The sequence below is a fragment of the Poecilia latipinna genome, unplaced genomic scaffold (genome assembly GCF_001443285.1).
Source record: "Poecilia latipinna isolate Pla-1442-1.1 unplaced genomic scaffold, P_latipinna-1.0 Scaffold2440, whole genome shotgun sequence".
Taxonomy (NCBI): Eukaryota; Metazoa; Chordata; class Actinopteri; order Cyprinodontiformes; family Poeciliidae; genus Poecilia; species Poecilia latipinna.
Genome location: NW_015115056.1, coordinates 1,462 through 23,553, shown reverse-complemented (window position 1 = coordinate 23,553; position 22,092 = coordinate 1,462). Strand labels below are relative to the sequence as shown.

Genomic DNA, 22,092 nt, shown 5'->3' with positions numbered 1-22,092 from the left:
ATACATTTTCATAAATATTTTCCGTATTTTCCGAACTATGAGCCGCACCGGACTATAAACCACAACCCCAAAGTTTAAAAAAAAAAAAAACAGTAAACATGCACATATCAGCCGCAGATATCTCTGCCGGTCCAGGTTTTCCACAGCGATGCAGCAGCAGAGGGGGGCGGACAGCCAACGTTTGAGTCATAACAGGTCAATTGAATATCACATTTATTATGGTTGAAAAAGAAAAAGGTGCCAAGTTTAGATTTAACTGAACTGATTACGGTAGTTTCCGAACGGTAACTTTAACAGTAAAAATGCTGACCCTTCGTGTCTGCTACTAACATGTGCTAAATGAAAATGGGCGCTTTCTTCTTCTTCTTTAGATTTTAACGGCAGCTTGCATCCATTATTGTTGCACTACTGCCATCTACTGGATCCTAATATCTATACCTCAAATTCTCATAATGATCCCAGTATTATTTAAAAAAAACAACAATCTTCTTTTCCCCCTCAATGCTATTTAACTGATCAACAACATTCTCAAATTTCAATTCCCTATTAAAACCTAATTCCGTTTTAATGGGCGCTTTCTTCTTTGATTTCCAATTTTGACTTCCAATGATTCATTTCCTGCTAAAGAGCCCCCTGGTGGTTGAAGAAAAATCCACATATAAGTCGCACTGGACTATAAGCCGCATGGTTCGAAGCATAGGAAAAAAGTAGTGGTTTATAGTCCGGAAAATACTGTAGTTTGAATTAATTATGAATTAATGTTACAGCAACCCACTGTACATCTGAAAGTTGAGTAAAATGCATAAGAATAAATAAATAAATTTTCTTCATTTTAATTTCTGCATCAATTTTATAAAATTTTGAAACAAAGGAATAAAATAAATTCTCACACAAAGGAATTTCTCCTTTTGGATTTTGGCACTCTTATTGATCGCTATAAAATTAAAGCAACTAATGCATTTTAAAAATGCAATTCTTACATCAACAGATAAGAATAATTGATTATTAATTAACTGATTTTCTAATTTTCTCAGGTAAAATAGGATGTAATCTACTCTTCAAAATGGAAAAGACAAGAAAACATGCTATGCAAATTAGGAAGATTTCTGTCAGTCTTTGGCTACAAAAATATAGTGATTTCGTAATTCTCATACAGTAAAAAAATGAATGTCGTTCCAATTTGAATTAATTAAAATCAATTTATCCAACTTACTACATTTATGTGAAGTTATTTTGACAACTTAATAATTTAATGTGGAAAAACTTATTTCAATGACTTGTCACTAATTGAAGCAATTTATTTAAGTTGGGTCACCTATTCTCTTTTTCAGGGCAATAACTGAAAAGTTTTGCACAACTGGAACTGAGATGAACAAGATAGGATGAGGACATGTTTACTTTGTCACAATGCACTCTGGGTAAGTTAAGAAAAAAATCTTCAAAGTTCACTGCTAGAGAACAGAGAAAGAACTTTTGCACTGAAAGAAAGATGGGTTTATTTTAAGGCTTTTTACACATCTTTAAAAATCTTCATGCTGATCTGGGCAGCTGGATCTAAACGCATTCATCTCTGAACTGGGCTGAAATGCTTTTTCTAACCTATAAACTTGACAACAGCCTGTGTAATCTGACTAATTGTTCATCAATTTTGCTCAAGAGAAAACAAGATGTTATACAAATAATTGCTAACATCAGTGTTTGTGGAAACTCAATGCAGCAAAGTTCACAGTTGATGTTATTTGATCTCTCTTGCTGCACTGTTTGCTGTAGAGGCAAAAAAAGCCACGGACTTCTGACACTGAAGGCTGTTGTCTGCTGTGGGCTGATGAACCAAGTGGGCTATTACAAAATGAACAGGCCAGACGTTTACACATGATTCATGTACTTTTTGCAATGCACAACAACATGATAAGCACATAAGAGGTGGAAACCTTCAATAGTGGAATAGATGTTACAAAAGTGTTTTGCAACACTATTCCTACGTATAATATTGATATATAAAGTTTATGAAATGATGGATGGACCCTAAATACTGGACTATCCTGAATGAAAACCTGTTAGCAGCTGCAATAGACTTCAGACTGACTCGTAAGTTCACCATGCTGCAGGACAGCAACCCTAAATATGCAGCAGAGCTATAGTACAGAACATCTATGTGTTTACCATGGCCTTGTTAAAGTTCAGACATAAATATAATTGAGACTTTCAAGAGTTGACACTTGGGGGTAGTGCGTGACCCATGTATGGAGACCTCAGTCCTCAACAGTTCGAGTCCAGGCCCAATGACCTTTGGCGTATGTCTTCCTTCTGCTGACTGAGTTTGAACTAGTCTGCAAATAAGACCTGGTAAAGATTTAAACCTGTAGATGTGACATATTTGAACCTGTAGCTGTTTCGAATGGTGACACAACAAAACAATGATGCAAACTTTTTTGAAAACCATCTGTAATTTGCCTTCCATTTCACAATTATGCCTTACTCTATGTTGGTCCATCATATACAATCTGAATAAAATACACAAATGTTTTTTGGGGTTATAATGTGACAAAATGTAGAAATGTCCAGCGGTGTGAATACATTGTCAAGGCAAAGTAAAATACAACTTTTGATGTTGAACCTTTAAAGAAAATATTCCACAGTAAGTTCTCCATGTGTATTTACTTTATTAAATGTTGCACAACTATAGAATTAAAGTCGGAATATATTGATAATATATAAACACTGAAGGAAAATATTGTCTATCATCTACCTCCTAATACTTAAATAGATTGAGCGATTATTGTTTAAGCCATGCAAATATCTGTCATTGTACAGATTTGCAAGTAATTATTTGACTTGACATTTTCACCACATTATTCAAATGAAATAAACAGAAAATATAATTCATTTTTCATCCTCTTCCCAATTCCAGGGATCCTTAATCCAGAACAAAGTGAGAGGCTGCCTGTTGACTCCATTCATATCTATGCATGGGTTGAACATGGGGTAAAGAGGCTCTGTGCACTGCACACAGAAAGCATGAAGCAGAGTCATTGCATCTGCATCGTAGAATGACAGCTCCCCCTTCTGGATATTAGCCAGTATGCCCAGCTTCCTGACTCTCTTTGCTACCGGCAGTTGCTTTTCTTGTGTGTCGTGGCAAGCCAGGTACTGTCCATCTCCATGGTAGATGCACCAGGATGTGCTGTTCACACCCAGGCTGGAGGAACTCTGAGCCGGACTGGTTTTCTTAGTGACCAAACCTGCGGTGACACCAATCATCCAGAAGGGTTTGCCCTGGACAATCACCTCCCAGTAATGCTGGCCATTTGTGAAGCTCTCCTGAGCGAGAACACTGTACTGGGAGTCATAAGGCTGAGGGTTCGGTCTGTCCCCAACAGGATGACGTCTCCAGTAAACTTGTTTTTTATCCGGAGATATTTCCAGTTTCGGATGGGCTGTTTTTGGATCTAAAGCCGGTGAACTTAGGTCTGCAATAATAATAATAGAAAAAAGTGACAGTCAGCACCACATTTATGCAGATGATGATCAGTTGCTTATGAAATCCTGAATTAATCACTAACATGACCACATTCGTGGAAAGTGTTGCGACAGAGCTAGTGAGAGATCATCAACGAGCCTCTCAATGGTTTTCAGCTTTTCATGGTCGCAAAGATCCCTGTTTACGGCCTGCAGTGGAGGAAAATCCAATGGATCGCTGTGAAGAAAAAAACAAACTAAATATATCAAAGACAATTAGTAACAACACAAAAGAAAGGCTAAATACACCAAAACATAATGTGTAAAAATATACTCACCAAAGATTCTGTGATCTGATTTGCTGTTAAAAATGAACAGGCCATCAGTTTTAGCTCAACTTCAAGACAACATTAAGAAATGTTACTTTTGGGGATGGAAAACAAAGCAAGTACGTGCAGAACTGAAAATTCACACACAAGAAAAACAAATGTGAATTCATGACTAATCACTAGTCCATATGCTGAAAATCCACAGTTTCTGTCAGAAATGTACATTCTTTATCAAGAAAGGAAGAATTTGGTTGAATCAATTGGATTTCTGGCACAGATGCTACTTCAAATCATCAATTCTCAAATTTAACCAACTTTATTTGTTCTTAATGTCTGTTTAGGATCATTGTCCAATCAAAACTCTCACATGTGCCCATGTTTGAACTATCCAGCCATCAAATTAACGTGAAGTTGAGGAATTTGAAGGCAGTGCTTTAAAATGATCCCTCACTATGCTGTTGCCACCATCATGCTTGCCAATGCTTACAGTGTTCTTATTTGGAAAGAACTGATTTGACTCCTTCAAACACAGTTCATGTCATTGTGGCCAAGCTACTCCATCTTTGTTTACCCTAAAGTTTTTCCCTGCTAGACATTTGACTTGTCCATGTAAATAGAGGCAAACTGTACACGCTCGAAGGAGGTGGCATTAGATTATGGGCTGTAACTGCAGATCCAGTGGTATCTGATTCATAGCAGATTTAATCCATTGTGATTTAATGATCATTGTAACATACTTAAATTATTTATTTACTCACCTGAAGGAACTGCAGGTCATTTGTTTCCTGGAGGAGAGCTTTATTGGAGGCTCTTAATCTGTCTATCTCTTTAATCTGAGTTTCCGTGATGCCCCTCTGGGCCTCCAGCCAGTCCGTCATGTACGCCTCCTCTGCATCTATAATCTGCATCATTAGACGCTCATCTGCGTCTAAAACCACACGGATTCTGCTGTACTTGTCTGAGATTTTCTCTCTGAAATCCGCAGCAGATTTCTGGAAGATAATTAAAATGTCATAAACGCAAGGCTGCCTGCAAGAGAAAAAAGGAGTGTATTATAAGCTCATAATGGCTGTACCACAGTTTGTGTGTAAAGTGACTCCAAGTCCTTAATGGCATGTTCTGCTTCACCTCTCCTCTTCAGTAATTCGTTCATATTAGCCACCAACATACTCTGAAGACAGACATGAAACTGAATCACGCATGAATTAGCATAACCACATTCAGGATGTTTTACTTTTCATTGGGCATAGACAAAATGTGAACTTAATTTTCCTGCTCTCATGTTCAATTTAAAAACATTTTCATATGTGCTCTTAGGTGGATGACATGCACTTAGACCTATATATATATATATATATATATAAATGTGTGTGTGTGTGTGTGTGTGTGTGTGTGTGTGTGTGTGCAAAGCAAATTAATACTAATTTGACTTATACTAAGTCAAAGTATTCAGATCAAGCCTTGGTTCTATCTGCATGTAAACTCCCAAACTGGGATTTGAACCCAGGATCTCATCGCTTCACAACATGGCTGACTGCACCACCATGCAAACCTTGCTGCAGTTTAGCAATATAAAATAAACCCTATCTGTACCATGTATGTTTGCTGTCAAAAAAATAATTTTTGACAACAAAACTTGAGTAACTGACACTAACTAAGTTACTACTGTGGAACTATTTTCTAAAACAATACAGTTAGAAAATGGTCAAACGTTGAGATTTGATATTTTCACATCACTGAATCGTTTTAAACATTGCATATATGTTAATCTTTAGGTTTTAATTGACACCATCATTTATTTTACCTAAAGGGCGTCATACTCCAGGACTAGCAAATTATTGTAAAGTTGCGCTGATTGGACAGTAGGTGGCATTCCATGGACTAACCCGCTACAGTCTAATTGCCTCATATGCACTCATACCATTAGTTTCCACTCACCAATCAGAAAATACATTTTAAATAGATGTAGTGAACAACAATTACAGGAGTCATTATTTAGTTTGTGGCAGAACAGAATATGTCAGAAAAACAAAATAAAAATGTTACCCTAAAGTCTGCACTGGCATCATGAAGTTGAGATGTCTTGTGGTGCTTGTGGACTCCAACCAGGACACACAAACAGCACACAGGGATTTTCTCCTCCATGCAGAAGAGCTTGAGCTCATCCCGGTGCTCCCTGCACTTCAGTGACAGCGGATCCTTGGTCACGTCCACCAACGTGTGCTCCCTCAGGGCAGACCTCTGCTGGTGCAGCCGGGCGTGGGCCTGGCACAGCGAGGCGTCACAGGTCAAGCAGGTCCGGATGGCCACACACGGCTTCTCTATGCAGTGGTCACAGTGGATAATTGGAGAGGATTCTGCTGTAGAATCGGTCTCAGCTTGCTGGTTTGCGGTGAAATCCTTGACTTTTTCCTGAAGGCTTGTGTTTATGTCCAGAGTGAGATCAGGTGGGAGGATTATCTGACACTCTGGACAGAAGAAAGGACCCTCAGTGGACTCATCTGTTTCCCAAACGGCTCGGATACAGGTGAGGCAGAAGTCATGTCCACATTGGAGGGTCACGGGTTCTGTGAAAAAATCTTGGCAGACGGGACACTTCAAAGGTTCGCCAACAGTCCCCATGGTGCTGCTTTCACCTGTTATGGCAGACTTCTGCAGCCAGAGCTCCTGACCTTCCAGCTCATCAATGTTTCACATGTTTACAAGCCTCTAAAGAGCCTCATGGTGTCAGGTTACTAAAGATGGGGGGATATCAGTATATCAGTAGCTGTTGTAAACCATCCAGTCCCAGAAGAGATACATTTGCTTTCCAGAACGCAGAACCAATAAAATACTGTGGGGAAAATTACATTTAAATTAGTCTTTAACGTACTTAAAAGTTTAACTTTAGTCTCTTTTTTAAAAAAAATTGGCTCACAATTAAGCACATCCCTGTTATTAACAGTTATTAACTGTTATTAATATTAACATCCCTGTTAATATTTGGTTTAATGTTTGCAAGCATGTTCCACTTTTTGACCACACTACTTTAGTGTAATTCTGGATGAATATTTGAGCACTGTTCTTAACAGAATTTGCAAAGTTTATTCAATTCATATGTTTCCCCAGCTTTTAGGGATGCCATAGCATCATGCTGCCACCATCATGCATGACAGGCACCCAAGACCAAGTATTTGAAACCTGGACACAGCTGAGTGTGTCCATATTTCTGGCACACTCAGATAAAAAGAAAATGGATGGAATGTCAAAGTACAACCACTTAAGTTTGTCATTGGTAATATTACTGTTGTACGTTTTGTAGATTGGCACAAGTCTGTGCCTTTTTAATATTAAGGAGGGAAAAAAAATCTAACCCTACGTGGTGAGGCACCCAGACGCACTATATTCTTTAGCAAAGCTGCCAGGAAAGCATAAAATGAAAAATATACACTTAAATAAATAAACATAAAGCGATTTTTATGAATGAAATATAACATTTGTCTCTATCAGTACCATCATGTACTCTGTGTAATTTGATGGAGGGAACACTTTACTGGTGTTCTATAAACTCTGGACCTTTTCGTCGCTACAGACTTTACAGAATAGTTGTTACTATTTCTATAGAGTTGCTTTATTAACAGAAGCCGTCCAGAACGTATTTTTCTGCGTAGTTACAACGTACGTTGCTTTAGTTTATAGGATTTCCTGCGTAGACGCTGGTCGCGAGTAGATACGTAGTCACTCTTCGTGAATCCCTTCTGTCCGCTTCTCTTCCCAAACAACGTGGGCTGTGGATGTGGCAGCAGTCAGACTGACTGACTGACTACGTGTCTCCTCTTTGCAGACCACTGTTGTGTTGGCTGGCTTTCTAACTCTTCGCACTGTCAGGTAACAGCTTATTTTGTTCAATAAAACAACTTTCTGCCACTGCTAAATGTCTCGAAACTGCAGCTAACTGTAGCTAAAGCTAGCTAACATTAGCTCGCTGCAGGTTCGTGTTGACATCAGTTGTATTTGCTAAGCAGGCGTTGTATTCTTATTTATTGAGTTTTGAAGCATAATTAATTAATATATAATATGGTTTACTTGTATAAAGCACTTTTTTGTGGATTTCAGTGATCTGAAAACATCTTATCTGGGTCAGTGTGTCGTGTTATGACTACAAACAATGATAACATTCCGAACATGAAAGCAAACTTCCCAGAAAGTACAACTGAATAATGCTTATGTTTTTCCTCCGCCACATAGTATTTATTTTAACGTATTTAAATGTTCTATTTCTGTTGTAGATTGACTCCCATGCAGCCCATTTTTGAATAAAACTGCAGCTTATCTCAGTTGAGGTTATTCCACTGTTGCAGTAACGTGACATTGATTCGTATGGTCATCTCTACAGGTCTTCAGGTGTTTGTGCCATGTTTGCCAGGCTGGCTCTGTGCTCTCGCCTGCCATCCAGGATCCGGCAGTCCAATGTCTGTCCAGTCTCCATCAGAGGATTCTCGCAGGCTAAATGTAAGCTACCATCCAGGTCCTCGTCTGGAAATTATAGTTCCAGGCTTTATTCCGGATGCTTATTTCAATCTATCTATCCATTCATTTGATTTATTCATGCATCAGTCTGTACATCTGCCCTAAACCTAATAAAAAAAATCAAAAAAAATCTAAGTTTTCAGCAACCCTGATTTGCATATAAGAGCATCAGCTAAATGGAGACCTATTTTCCCTGACTTGCGATTCTCAAAATTTTATGTTTTTATGTAAAAACACCCCTCACATTTTTAAAATGTGTCTCTTCTTTCTTGCAGTTTTGCTCCCACGTTCCCATGGGAAATCGTTTGCCCACCGGAGTGAGCTGAAGCAGGCCAAGCGCATCGTGGTGAAACTGGGCAGCGCCGTGGTTACACGAGGCGATGAGTGCGGCCTTGCGCTGGGACGTCTGGCCTCCATAGTGGAGCAGGTGATGCTGCGGACACTGTCAAACGTTTTGTTGGAGAGTCGCTTTTCAAATGGAAACCTAAAAAGTAATGTTTTGTGTGTACCATAAGGTGGCCGTGTTGCAGAATCAAGGCCGGGAGATGATGATTGTTACGAGTGGTGCTGTGGCGTTTGGGAAGCAGCGGCTCAGACATGAGATACTGTTGTCTCAGAGCGTCAGACAAGCCTTGCACTCTGGACAGAACCAACTCAAAGACATTGTAACTAATTGTTTAGCACCACAAATTAAATTCCACTTATAAAATACGCTTATGTGCTTTAATTTGCTCTTCTAATCTGATTTCTCTGACTCAGTCCGTTCCAGTTTTAGAGGCCAGAGCATGTGCAGCTGCAGGACAAAGTGGTCTGATGGCTCTGTACGAAGCCATGTTCACCCAGTACAGCATCTGCACCGCACAAGTTTGTATTTGGCTTTTCTTTACCGATTACAACCAACAGCAGATAGGTTAAAAAGCTTCTTAAATGTGATTATTTCTGTCCTTTTCTTAGATTTTGGTAACCAATTTGGATTTCCACGATGAGCAGAAACGTCGCAATCTGAACAGCACGCTGCACGAGCTGCTGCGGATGAACATCGTGCCTATCATCAACACCAATGACGCCGTTGTGCCACCCCCTGTTCCCAATAGTGACCTACAGGGGGTAAATGTGGGTACTGTGTGTTGGGCATGCTGCTCATTTTTGTGCTGTCCATTTACTGACCACGAGTTTCTGTTTAATGTGTGACTAAGAGACATGTTAGGTGAATAAGTTTTTGTTTGTATTTTAGGTCATAAGTATTAAAGACAACGACAGCTTGGCTGCGCGGCTGGCTGTTGAGATGAAAGCTGATCTTCTCATTGCTCTGTCTGACGTTCAAGGTACAGTGAAGAAGGAAATGTTTGCTGTTGACAAAAAATGACATATAAGCGATTAATTAATTTCAGCATTCAGTCTGATCAGTGTGTCACATTTTGACTTGAAAATATTTGCCCCCTTTGCTTTGCTTTGCTTTTAAAAGTTCTCCAGATCTGTCAGGCTCCTTTGTCCATATACTTGTTCAGGTGAAACCACTATTTTTTTTCCTGTCAGATTTAGTACTGAACTTTGACTGGGCCAACCTAATATTTATTTTTCTGACAGCAATACGTTGTCAGTTTGGATGTATGCTTTAATTCACAGTGGTACTGAAAAATGAGTAATTTTCATCTTTTTAGCTCCAATCTGAATGTTTTGGTTTAACAATTTCCGATGTTTCGAATTGTACATAATTTCGTCAATTTAACTAATCCTCAAGTTTATCTTTGAAGAAAATTACTGTTTAAAAGTAGTTGGGTGTCTAAGACTGTTTGTAAATCAGGTAGGTTTTAATTTAAATTGATCATAAAAGTCTTAAAACATCCTAAGTTTTACTCAAAGTCAAAGTTTTAATGTGTAAAATTGTGACCTGCAGGTTTGTATGACAGTCCTCCTGGAACCGACGATGCTAAGCTCATTGACATCTTCTACCCCGGGGACCAGCAGTCAATCACTTATGGCACCAAGTCCAGAGTCGGCATCGGTGGCATGGAGGCCAAGGTAAACACTACAGACGATCTGTTATCTCTGATTATAAATAAGGAAGATCTTAACTTTAAAAATGACAAAGTTCTGACTAAATATTTGCTGTGGATCAGGTGAAAGCAGCCCTCTGGGCACTTCAAGGAGGGACCTCTGTTGTCATCGCCAACGGCACGGATCCTAAAGTCACAGGCCACGTCATCACAGACATTGTCGAAGGGAAAAAGATTGGCACCTTTTTCTCCGAAGTAAAACCTGCAGGTATTTATCGAAACCACATGGATAAGGTACTTGATCCTTATTTTTGGATGTGCATTTAATGTTGACCTGTGTATGTATTGACCACAATCAGGACCGACTGTGGAGCAGCAGACGGAGATGGCACGGCACGCTGGACGGGCACTTGCATCTTTACTCCCTGAACAGGTATGTAGGTGAAAAATATCACCCCAAATGAGGAGCTATTAGGAAATGATGTGCGTTTTTATTTTATTTATTTTTTTAAATCATGCATCGCAATGTTTGTGTTTTCAGAGAGGAGAAATCATCTGCTGTCTTGCTGAGCTGCTTACAGAAAAGAAGGATGAGATTCTTAGTGCCAACAGGAAAGACATGGAGTTAGCAACTTCAACAGGTAGACCTCATTGCTGCTGCTGATGTGGAAAAGAAAATGGTTCCTTTCATTCAGAGCTGAACCAATCTTATTTTTCCTTGTCTTTAAAATCTGATCTCACAATATCAATTTTCATTTTTCAAAGGAATGTGAGACACATTTTAAAAAACAAAGTAGTTTTAAAATGACTGTTCTTCAAAATGTTCTACATTTGGGTATCAAAACACATGTCCCTAACCTTTTTTTCTGGTCATTAAACTCCGAACAAATTGCACTGAAGTACACCCTGTTAGTTTATGTGCTTTATAAACATAAAATAATGGGTGAATTGAGGCTTTACAGTATTAATCGGTGCATCTCGAACAGTTTTTTAAAATAATCACTCTGCACTCAGGTTGCTTGTCGCAGCCTCTGATCAATCGCCTCAGTCTGTCTACTGCTAAGCTGAACAGCCTCGCCATCGGCCTGCGCCAGCTTGCCGTATCTTCTGGGAACAGTGTGGGTCGGGTGCTGAGGCGGACCCGGGTGGCTAACAACCTGGAGCTGGAGCAAATCACTGTTCCCATCGGGGTCCTGCTGGTCATCTTTGAGTCACGTCCTGACTGCCTCCCGCAGGTAGAACAGTCCCAGGACCAACAATTCTGCTATTCTTAAAATTTCGGATTAACAGAACCGATGCATCGTACTATAAAAACTCTTTGCAGGTGTCGGCCCTCGCGATTGCCAGCGGAAACGCTTTGCTTCTTAAAGGAGGCAAAGAAGCGTCAAACACCAACAAAATCCTGCATCAACTCACACAGGAAGCGCTTTCAATTCATGGAGTAGCTGATGCCATTCAGCTGGTAAGGCTTGTTTATTCAGTCACCTCCTTAATTTTCTACTTGCACTAAAATGTAAAATGTTATAAAGGTGAGCACGCGCGAGGAGGTAGAGGATCTGTGCAAGCTGGACAAAATGATCGACCTGATCATCCCAAGAGGTTCCTCTGAGCTGGTCCGAGACATTCAGAGGGCAGCCAAGGGCATTCCTGTGCTGGGCCACAGTGAGGGTGTCTGCCACGTTTACGTCGACAGTGAAGCCAGCATGGACAAAGCCATTGATGTTGGTATGTATTAATGGGACACAGCTGAAAAGTCTTCATTCTGGGATTTTGTTCAAGCTTCATATCTCTTAAACCTTTTCATGTCCTGTCAATTACAACAACAAACTACAGTGTGTGCTTTGCAATGTGTTTCATTGGGATTTTATGTAGAGGACCAACACAGAACAGTTAATTGTTGGGACTTGAGAGGAAATTCAGGCATGCGTTTGGTGTGGCATGCTTTTGTTTTCAGTACCTCTGAAACAATAATTTGCTGAATTTTGGGGTATATCGCTAACAGTTTTGTAAATTTAGAGACTTAAATCTTTGTTGTTCTTCGCAAAACAGTCAGAGCTAGTTCTGGACTTTGACTAGGCCATTCTAACACATGAATAATTTTGATCCAAGCATGTTATTGTAGCTCTGACTGTATGTTTACTTAAAATCCCAATAAGACACAAGTTTGTGATCGTGATGTGGTAAAAGATGAAAAAAGTTAGAATGTTTATTAAAATGGTGAACATTTTGTCGCTGACTGAACATGGAGACTCTCTTTTGTTCTAGTCAAAGACTCCAAATGTGACTACCCTGCAGCCTGTAATGCCATGGAGACCCTCCTTATTCACAGAGATTTGCTGCGCACTCCTTTATTCGACCAGATCATTGATATGTTGAGGACAGAAGAAGTAAGAAACAAGCACTGACACCAAATCTGGCCTCCACTAGAAAGGTAGCTTTGTTCTTTGTTCCACTGATTATTGTTGTCTTTCAGGTAAAGATTCACGCGGGTCCTCGCTTTGCATCGTACTTAACCTTTAGCCCGTCTGAGGTGAAGTCTCTCCGTACAGAGTACGGGGACCTGGAGTGCTGCATCGAGGTGGTAGACAGCATGCAGGACGCTGTGGACCACATTCACAAATATGGCAGCTCCCACACTGATGTCATTGTCACAGAGAACGAGGAAACAGCCGAGCAGTTCCTGCAGCAGGTCGACAGCGCCTGCGTGTTCTGGAACTCCAGCTCTCGCTTTGCCGACGGATACCGCTTTGGCCTGGGTGAGCAAAACATTAGGCATGCCTTTATATACCTCCTTATTAATAAACAAAGCCTTCAAGTGAAAAATAATTGATTTTTCCACGTTTCTTTTAAAACATTTTTTATTTAATCACTGCAGGAGCTGAGGTTGGCATTAGCACAGCAAGGATACACGCCAGGGGCCCAGTGGGTTTGGAGGGACTCCTTACGACAAAATGGGTCCTTCGAGGAGAGGGGCACACTGTTGCAGACTTCTCCGAGCAAGGCAGTATGAAATATCTCCACGAAAGCATCCCGGTCCCACAGGGACATATTAATTAGGAGATCTCCCAGCTGGAGCCAAACCAACAGATGTCTGGAAAGAGTTTATTAGAGCCTTGTGTCAAACGGTATAATTTCAACTTCCTAGCTGCTCCTTCATCACCTGTTTGAGTTTACTATATCAGTGCAGACTTGCAGATGCCATCGGGTTGATTTTTGTAGATTTCCAATTTCCTAATTGTGTGAACCAGTGCTGAAACCTGTGAATCTGAATTTTTCAGTGCATCAACAAAACGTACATTTTGCTAAAGCAACAACAAAAAAGCTGTGCATAATGCAGACATGAAGTAAAGCTCATTTTCCCTTCTATAAAGTCATTTTTGTAACAAGATTTTAAAAAAAATGGATCATTGGCTCAGCTGTGATTTTCTAATTTATTTTTTTACATTTAAAGTCTCCCTTTGTTTTGTAAATCACTGCAAGTACTGTTTGTGCAAGATATTGGTTCTGATTTTTTTTTTTTGCTGTCCTCTTTGCAGAGATAATTTAATAAATATGGTGTACAGTTCTTAAATCATGAGTTTGTACTTTGTACTTATCAGACTATATATAATTGCAAGTACTGTACATTGTTCAATTTATGTGATAAATCAGAACAAAGAACTGCAAAACTGAAGTGGAAGGAAAAATATACAAAACAAAATCTGTGGCTGTTTTTAGCCCTATTAATAACATCTTTAGGATACATTTTACCAAGTAACCTCTTTAATAAATTAAATTACTTAAACCAACTGTTCTGTAGGGCTTTTATTTTTGTTGGAGAACAGTACAGATGTCTATAAGAGATCCTTCCTTCCCACAGCCATCAGCATCTACAACAAAAAGTAATTTTTAGTGAATAAAATACACTGAGCAGTAGTTAAGTGCAAAGTTCTGACCAATCAAGTGCAAAGAGACATGATTGTTAATCTGTTGTAACAATACCTCCCATTTACATGTTACTATTGTACTCAATACCGTGAAATTGTTTGAAAAAGATTAATACAATCTCAATTTTGTGAATATATTAGAGGCATCTATTACAGTGGATTTTAATGTTCTCAGATTAACTCAGACATGGAGTCTTTGAACGCAGCACCTCAGACGCATAGGCTGTGGGCGGAGTGTCCGTCACCGGTTGACCTACCAAACTCATCTGTCAGCTGTGTGTCTACATTGTAAAGATGGCAGGAAACAACTCTTATACTATAGTAGAATATTTTGGAGGGGATGATGGCTACCGCTGCGGTTACTGCAAAAATGATAAGGGAAACTTCTCTCACGGTAGGTTCGTTTGAAGATCTCGAAGAAACGGAGTTGGGCATTTAACTGAGCTAGCTAATGCTAATCACGCTGAGCCGTGTACGTGCTTGAAATAGGTAAAGAAAAAGGGAAAAGGCGATGTGTATTTGAAGTTAATTCTGTACGATTTATTATAATGTCAGTATATGTTACATTTTAATTGTTTTATTTTTTGACTAGACCCTTAAATGAACACTTTCTGAGCGTTAGCTTAGCTTTTAGCCGGTAGCATCCTGTAGCTTTACTCTGAGAAGGAAACCCCCCAAAACCCAGCACTGTCATTCAGTGAAACTAGGCAAAACAGAAGCACATTATATGGTACCTCTGTCATGTTCAACATATTTTACTACAGGTTATTTACGTTACTTCAACAAGTTATTTGTACTCCTGCTAGCTATTGAACAATACCGCCTGAGTAAACTATTTCCTTCGACGCTGTTTCCGTGTTATGTGGAAAGAGTTCGAGTAAGATCATGTTTTCTCTTTGGATCTGTGTCTTTAACTGGAGTGGCTTGTAGAAGGTATCGAACACCCATTAGCTAGAGTGCATCATCAAGCATTTGGTTTGATGTAGACTGCTGCATGGGGTCAGACAAGTTCAGCATGACATAAACAAACGTCAGAGACGTAAAACTGCAGTTACTGTATTTACAACTTGTTATTTTTAAAAATGCATTATCAGTTGCCAAGTAAACAGAGACAGGAGGTAATTGATCAGATCCAGTGTTGCTAAACATTGATCTAAAAAAGAGTCAGTGGGCTGATTATTCAATGGACTTTAATGTGTTTTACTTTAATGCTGTCTATTTTAAGATCTGAAATGTATCCTCTTCAGACTTTGTTGGGTATATTAAGTTTCATTATTATCATGTTTAAAGAGAGGTCAAGTGGGTAATAACTAGTTAGTCGAGGAAAGTTTTTGAAAAAAACAACAAACAAAAACATTTTGGAATAGTTTTGCTACACTTGACTTGTTATAAATTATCACTACTCTTAGCTGAAAGAGATTTGTTGATACCCTTCGTAATGCTAAATGAAGAACAGTGATGTTTTAACCAGAAATCAACCAGACTCACACATATATTTGAATTCTTGTTTATAGACTAACTTTGTTGTTCTATTGTCATTTTCTGTCTGCTTTGCAATTGGTCATGAAGATGCAGTAAGCTCTGTATTGTCACTGGAGGTACTTTCCTCTGGTCCAACATATATAGATTACTTTAAGTATATATTTTATAAGTTTTCTATCGAAAATTTTTGATGTGGAAAATGGTTTCTTCTGCCTAAATGCTATATATTTTTAATGATGTTGTTTGTATTTGTTTCATTTTAGTTTTCAAAATAACAGTTTGCACATATTGATATTGTAATCATGATTGATTTTCAGTGTATTGTGCAGTTCTTCTTCCTATGCTCTGTTATTCTTTTTACATTTGTTGAACTGTTCTCTTGTATTTTCTTTTATTTTGTCGGCCTTGACCACAGTGTGAACATTTTTTGCACCTGAAGTAGACCATACACATGTTGACACACATACTTATCAAACCCATCTTTCACAATCAGCACAAATCTATATTCTCTGGTTATTCACCTTTATGTTTTTTTAGCTGGAAGCCGCAACAGATTTCAGATTATTACTTTTTTTTTTTTTTTAAGTTTTCTGCTTATTTTCTTCTGTTTGTGTAATTATATTGTGGTTTTCCATCTTTAATCTCAACTTTAATCTCAAGTACATTACCATGAAAAATGCATACAAACAGTCTACTACCAAAAGGTGCATGTTTTCCTGAAACTGAATGGGTTATGGGGCATTAATATTTTAAAACAACAAAAAGTAAAGCAGATGTGATTTTTTTCCTTCAGGGCAGAATGGTGGTATTAATTATAATCAGGTTGACTATACTTAGGTTTCAGGCAGCTCCTAATGCAGTCAATGAGCAACTGGGTACAAAGTCTGCAGACGATAGCTGTGATCTAATCCAAGAGTGATAATCTGGGTAGGTAACGTCATGGAGGCATGGGAAAGCCCCAGGAAGTCAGAAGACATGAAAACATTCTTGCATGAAACATGAATTTTCTGCATAACCCAAGGAAAAGATGTGTAGTCAGTTTGTCTTCAAACTGACTATAATTTTCTTACATTTTTATGGCTTTTGTGTGATATTATGGATGTAAAGAGTTTATTTTCTGAGGAAAACATACAGATTTTAAAATATGGCAGTGATTATCAGATAACTGTGTATGAACAATTTGTCTTTCCGTATTCACTGTTTCATTAGTTTCCATCACTGTGATTGGTTGGATGATGTTATCAAGGCTTCTGTTGTACACAAAGCACATCTCACTCTGCAGTACAGAGCCCAACATCTGCTGCTATTGTGTCTGTTTTGCTTCAGGGAAAAGTGAAGAATGGATCAGGTGATTGTTTTGTGCTGCAGGAACAGCAGCTTTTTTGTTCACATCAGTCGCATGTGAGTTGTTCAGTTTTACCTTTACGTTCTGCCACAACCGGCTCTTTCGTGATCTTAATGTGGCCTAAAATGAAAATGAGTTTGACACCTTTGTTTTAAAGTGTAACCCCCCTGAGAAAGCAAAACCTCGCCCCTAATAGATTTTGAAAAATTCCTCCAAACTGAGCAGAGCCAAGAGAGACCCCGCCAAATGTGGGGATAAAGCGAAGGGGTGTGATCAGAATGAAGGATGCACTGTTTTCAGTATGTTGTTATATTTTTTGACTTTTCAGAGACCTCTAGTAATTTGGTTTTTTATTATTACTGTTTGCTTTACAAAAACCCGCAGAGTGGTAAATCTATTAACTTTCTTTCTTTGTTGTTGGAAACTTTTATGGTGAGAATGCTCCAGTTGAGCAGCACCAAGTTCCAGCAGCCGAACTTTTGTATCCGTTTGCGTTGACTGGTTTGGTTTGGTAGTTTTCCTTTATTGAATCACTCTATGTTCTCCCAGTCTCTGTGGACACAAATTAACCCTATTCTCCTGGGACGTGAAGCATTATACTCATTACAAATGTGTGTGTGTGTGTTGTGAACTGTGATAAAGGCCAGTTCATTTGGCTGTTCCAGATGTAAATTGATAGTTGACTGTACAGACTCACAGATTAGGGTGTGTGTGCTTGTGCACATGGTTGTTGTGTGTTAATAAAAGGTCAGGATCCAAATCCCAGCGGATCTGCTCTAGCTACAAATAACAGACTTGTATGTTTCCATTGGGGCTTTACAGCACTGTGGGAAATTGGGACTGGATCGTCAAGGAAAATGTGATTTAAGATGCAATAAATATTTTTTCCCCAGTGCTCCATTCTCAAGGAGCTCTTTAATAAATTAGTCTGTTTTATCTTTGTGCTGAAAACTGTAAAACGGTGTTTAAATTCATTTGACCTTGTTACAATCAGTTTTATAAATTCATTTCTCTTTTTTTTCTGTAACTTTAGTCAGATAAAACTGCACACCATTGTGTATAATAAGCAATAATTTTATTGTGAATTATTGATACTAAAGTGCAGAATCTTTTCTAAATGGAGCTTTTCTTTTCATTCACATAAAATATATTAAACATCTTGACTGTGATTACTTTGAACAATGTTTACTCTTATTTAAAAAAAATGTTTTGTTTATTCTTTGTATTTTTTTATTTTTTATTTTTTGGCAGGAATGTGGTCTCATTCTATGACCGTACAAGACTACCAAGATTTAATTGATCGGGGATGGAGAAGGTACGTTCATTATTTGTTTTATATCGAAAAAGTTTTACCCTCATCCCACAAAAGCTTGGACATGTATTCAAATAAAAACCAGTTTTACTTCATTTGTTTGTATCTTTATTGCAGTTTTATTTGTCTCATTGGGTGTTTCTGGGGTAGCTTTGCTTCCATTTTATTTGTTTGCTATAAGAAGTCATTTTTGATTGTTAAGCTGCTGCCTGGTCTTATTTTTTACTCATGGGTGTAAAAGCCTTTGTAAATAAAAAAAATATTAATTGGCCATTTAGAAGTAAATTTCTGCCAGGAAAACTTAGAAATTTGTAGATTAATTTCACATATTAAAAAGAAGATAACTTATTCTTTTATGTCAGTCATTTGCAAGTTTCCAAAAAAAAATCTCAATTTTTTGTCATTAAACACATAAATTTACAGTATCAAAGCAAGATATATTTTCAGAATTTTTCTGAGGTTAGAAACTCATTTGCCAAAAAAGAAGCAGAAGTCGACTATAATTGAAGGTGTAAATGTTGGAGATGCACATTTGGATATTTCTGGGTATACACCCAGGAGATAATCTGATATGAAAAAAAAACGGGATCTACCCCTTATGCTTTGGGAAAAAAAACAGATGCTCATCTCCTAAATTTACTACTTTAATCGTAGAGGAATTCTGTTCAATTTGTTGTAAATGTCTGATTTTATGTATCTTGTTTCTTTATTTTGCTTTTCATGTTTTACCTTGGTAATTTGATTTTGTTTTCTTTTGGTTGATGTCTTGTTATTTTCTCTTTAGTCTAAGTAGTATCTATTTTTCAATGTACACCATGACCATCCACTGTGGTTCATAATTTAGGCATAAGCTTGAATTTGACTCTTTTGCTCTTTTTGCCTGAGATGGACGATCCAGTCAGTAATCTGAATGCTTGTCTTCTCCTTTCACCTGCTATTCTGACATATCAGTGTAAAGTCTTTAAATAGAGAAGATTGACTTTAACAGTACAGTTTTGTTTTTCAGAAGTGGGAAATATGTTTACAAGCCCATAATGAAGAAGACATGCTGTCCTCAGTATACCATCAGGTAATTCTTTTCATTAAGCATTCACATTACGATGCACTACTCTGGTAAATATTTGCGTTACAAATATTTACCGATCCAGAGAACAGCTGGAATCAAATTTATACATACACTGCCAACTATTTTTCAGTTGTGTCTCTAAAAAACTGCACCTCTGGATGTTTAGATGCTTTTTTTTGGCATAATTATTAAATTGCCTTTTTTTTCTTGGCCCAAACTAAGTTTTTAATCATAATCTGTTTTGGGCTGGGTATTCCAGGACGTTAATGTTTGCACCTCTTTATCCATTCAGAAGCTAGTTTTAAGGTTGTCGATTTCTTGTGGTGTTGAAAAGATTTTGAGACAGCCACAGTTTTTCACTATTCCTTACCCTTTTTGTGATGCCACTACCACTGGCTAGCCAAACAGACCCTCAGCATGACGCTACCACTGCCGTGTCTGAAAGTTGAACAGTGTTCCAAAGTCTAAAAGCTTGACTTTCCCAAACATTATTCTTTTCACTGAGCTCAATCTTCATTTCATCGTTAAAGACTCTCATTAAAAGTTTCTCCAGAAGGCTTTTAGCTTGTTCATGTGGCCTTTTACAAATTTCACACGAGCTTTAAAGTTTGGAGGGGCGGCTTGTTTGTTGGGTTAGTACACTCTGTCCATGGCAAAAGTGACTTGACTGTGGAAAATGACTTTGTTGTTCCCTATTATTTAGGGTTGACAATTTGGATCAGATGGTTGAAAAGTAGACCCATTTGCATGTTCCAGCTGGATAATAAGGCCAAACACACATCAGATGTGGTTTTGCAATAAATAAATCAGGCTAACATTAAGCTCAAGAGTTGCTCAAACCTCAGCCTATACAAAACTGTATCGGCTACACTAAAAAGCCTTGTCAATGCAAGGAAACCAAGCCATTGAAATGAGCGCTGCCATTGTTCTACTATTCAGCCGACTTTATGATGACTGCATGTTATATATTTATTTATTTTAGTTTAGCCACGACTTGCTAAGGGATGTTGAAATTTCTTGTGTTTATATTTGGGCCTCAGTGTGTAATGATGACAATGTGTAGATAAGAGAAAGTCTACCAGACATTAAACTTGGGCACTAAGTTATTTATTTTAAAACCACTAAAGAAATACACCAGTAAAAGCACAAACTGATGTTAATCTTGGAGAGGAACTGTCCACCCAAACTGAACATTTCTAACTTTATTTGATCTTTTCTGCCTCAAGGTGTCATGCACTGAATTTCCAGCCTTCTAAATCTCATAAGAAAATCCTGAAGAAAATGAACAAATATATTTCTAAAGGAGACCTGCCTGCAGCTCAGGAGGATGGTAAGAAGGTTGCTCCTGCATGCACAGAAAATGTTTTGTAAATGTATGAAAAACATTGGGGTTACTGGTTCTGGGTTTGTAGTACACGCTAGTTGCATAAATGTTTTGTTTTATGTCCTACAGGGGAGCCAATGGATTCTGTCTGTGAAGATGCTGGTCCACGGGAACCTACTAAAGTCTGTCAGTCAGATTTAAAAGTTGCTGCTCGCGCAGATATTAAAAATGAAATACCAAACTGTTCCGCTGCTGAAGAAGTTCAGAAAAACTCGGTGGATTCTACAGCTGGAAGCTCAGAAAATTCCCAGAATGATTCAGCTTCTGTCTCAGAAGGGGGAACAGATGCCAAAGCTCCTAACCCAGGTAAGAAAAAGATGCATAGCTCTTTTTAAACAAACATAATTCCCATGAGCCAAACTTTTACAATTTTAAGTTGATAGTAATTGAGGGCCACAAAATAATAGATTTTTTAAACTAAAATTTCCCCCCAAAATTGTTAAATGTTTTGTTTTTATTTGCACAACATTTTCATAAAATGAAGAAGTCTGATTTCCATAGAAAGCTGAACTGTAGATTATTGTAGATCTGAAACATAAAATCTGGGAGGTTTGTCTTGTTTAAAAATCAAAAACAAACAGCTACAAAGCATCCTTAATGATGAGTGTTTTTTCTGTTATCTTTGGATCTGAGCAACATTTATAGCATATAGATCAAAAGCATTTGCTTTATCTAGTGGAGTTTACTAAAAGGATGCATCATGTCAGTCCATGAATGAGGGTCACTGAATGTTTGTGGTCCCGTTTATGATTAAATTTAATGAAATGAGTACTTTGTGTTGTACCGTTGATATTTATGAGACTTTATTTTGGCTATATCTTTTTCAAAAGGCAGTGAAATTTTCACTGTAAGATTTATCTGCATCAACCTCCAACTTTGAGCTGGAAAAACAAGTTTGTGCCATTTTTGTATTGCAGTGGACGCCCACATAAAATCACTTTGAGGGCCACAAATGGCCCCCAGGCAGCACTTTGGACACCTCTCTTATAAAGCATTAAAATGTAAGAAAATCTTCATGTTCTGTAGCTTTTTCTAGCCATTATGGACTCCTGCTGTGCCGTTGTTCTGCAATATTTTATTTCCACTGCCTTCCAGAAGGTGTCACTGTTCACCAAGCTGCCCCTCTCTGCAGCAGTTTGGACGCAGTTGAGCTCTCCCCTTCGTTATTAGGAGATTGTCTGACTTGGACTTGTTTTTCATATTCCTCTCGTCACTTGGCCAGCACAGGATATCCTCATAGCCAGCTTTCTGTAATGAATCAACAGTTCTCAAGTGGGGGAGAT

At 38.3% G+C, this 22,092-nt stretch overlaps 3 protein-coding genes across 3 annotated transcripts; 2 read left to right on the top strand and 1 right to left on the bottom strand.

The window, feature by feature from the left end:
• Nucleotides 1–2,646: 2,646 nt before the first annotated feature.
• Nucleotides 2,647–6,411, bottom strand: LOC106937797 (E3 ubiquitin/ISG15 ligase TRIM25). Its single transcript, XM_015019488.1, has 6 exons — nt 5,835–6,411; nt 4,864–4,959; nt 4,547–4,780; nt 3,798–3,820; nt 3,564–3,697; nt 2,647–3,470 (listed from the first exon to the last, which is right to left on the bottom strand). The coding sequence occupies exons 1-6, from the start codon at nt 6,408–6,410 to the stop codon at nt 2,884–2,886; spliced, it is 1,650 nt and encodes a 549-aa protein (XP_014874974.1). The 5' UTR covers nt 6,411; the 3' UTR covers nt 2,647–2,883.
• Nucleotides 6,412–7,507: 1,096 nt separating this feature from the next.
• Nucleotides 7,508–13,865, top strand: LOC106937801 (delta-1-pyrroline-5-carboxylate synthase-like). Its single transcript, XM_015019507.1, has 17 exons — nt 7,508–7,655; nt 8,164–8,279; nt 8,573–8,724; nt 8,813–8,962; nt 9,057–9,161; nt 9,252–9,410; nt 9,532–9,622; nt 10,195–10,319; nt 10,418–10,562; nt 10,654–10,727; nt 10,836–10,935; nt 11,309–11,529; nt 11,619–11,756; nt 11,824–12,019; nt 12,560–12,681; nt 12,768–13,050; nt 13,170–13,865. The coding sequence occupies exons 2-17, from the start codon at nt 8,183–8,185 to the stop codon at nt 13,349–13,351; spliced, it is 2,340 nt and encodes a 779-aa protein (XP_014874993.1). The 5' UTR covers nt 7,508–7,655; nt 8,164–8,182; the 3' UTR covers nt 13,352–13,865.
• A 564-nt stretch (nt 13,866–14,429) lies between these two features.
• LOC106937796 (arginyl-tRNA--protein transferase 1-like) lies at nt 14,430–21,159 on the top strand. The gene is made up of 5 exons (XM_015019487.1): nt 14,430–14,614; nt 18,299–18,362; nt 19,366–19,428; nt 20,652–20,755; nt 20,879–21,159. The coding sequence occupies exons 1-5, from the start codon at nt 14,515–14,517 to the stop codon at nt 21,142–21,144; spliced, it is 597 nt and encodes a 198-aa protein (XP_014874973.1). The 5' UTR covers nt 14,430–14,514; the 3' UTR covers nt 21,145–21,159.
• Nucleotides 21,160–22,092: the final 933 nt, after the last annotated feature.

What these genes read in the sequence shown, in the direction of transcription:
- LOC106937797 (XM_015019488.1), bottom strand. Translation starts at nt 6,410, where the DNA reads ATGGGGACTGTTGGCGAACCTTTGAAGTGTCCCGTCTGCCAAGATTTT. An exon ending in ATGCCAGTGCAGACTTTAGG is followed by an intron (nt 4,960 to 5,834) that starts GTAACATTTTTA and finishes GTCTGTCTTCAG; the next exon opens with AGTATGTTGGTGGCTAATAT. An exon ending in CACTTTACACACAAACTGTG is followed by an intron (nt 4,781 to 4,863) that starts GTACAGCCATTA and finishes ATTATCTTCCAG; the next exon opens with AAATCTGCTGCGGATTTCAG.
- LOC106937801 (XM_015019507.1), top strand. Translation starts at nt 8,183, where the DNA reads ATGTTTGCCAGGCTGGCTCTGTGCTCTCGCCTGCCATCCAGGATCCGG. An exon ending in TAGCTGATGCCATTCAGCTG is followed by an intron (nt 11,757 to 11,823) that starts GTAAGGCTTGTT and finishes AATGTTATAAAG; the next exon opens with GTGAGCACGCGCGAGGAGGT. An exon ending in GGACAAAGCCATTGATGTTG is followed by an intron (nt 12,020 to 12,559) that starts GTATGTATTAAT and finishes CTTTTGTTCTAG; the next exon opens with TCAAAGACTCCAAATGTGAC.
- LOC106937796 (XM_015019487.1), top strand. Translation starts at nt 14,515, where the DNA reads ATGGCAGGAAACAACTCTTATACTATAGTAGAATATTTTGGAGGGGAT. An exon ending in TAAGGGAAACTTCTCTCACG is followed by an intron (nt 14,615 to 18,298) that starts GTAGGTTCGTTT and finishes ATTTTTTGGCAG; the next exon opens with GAATGTGGTCTCATTCTATG. An exon ending in TGTCCTCAGTATACCATCAG is followed by an intron (nt 19,429 to 20,651) that starts GTAATTCTTTTC and finishes TTCTGCCTCAAG; the next exon opens with GTGTCATGCACTGAATTTCC.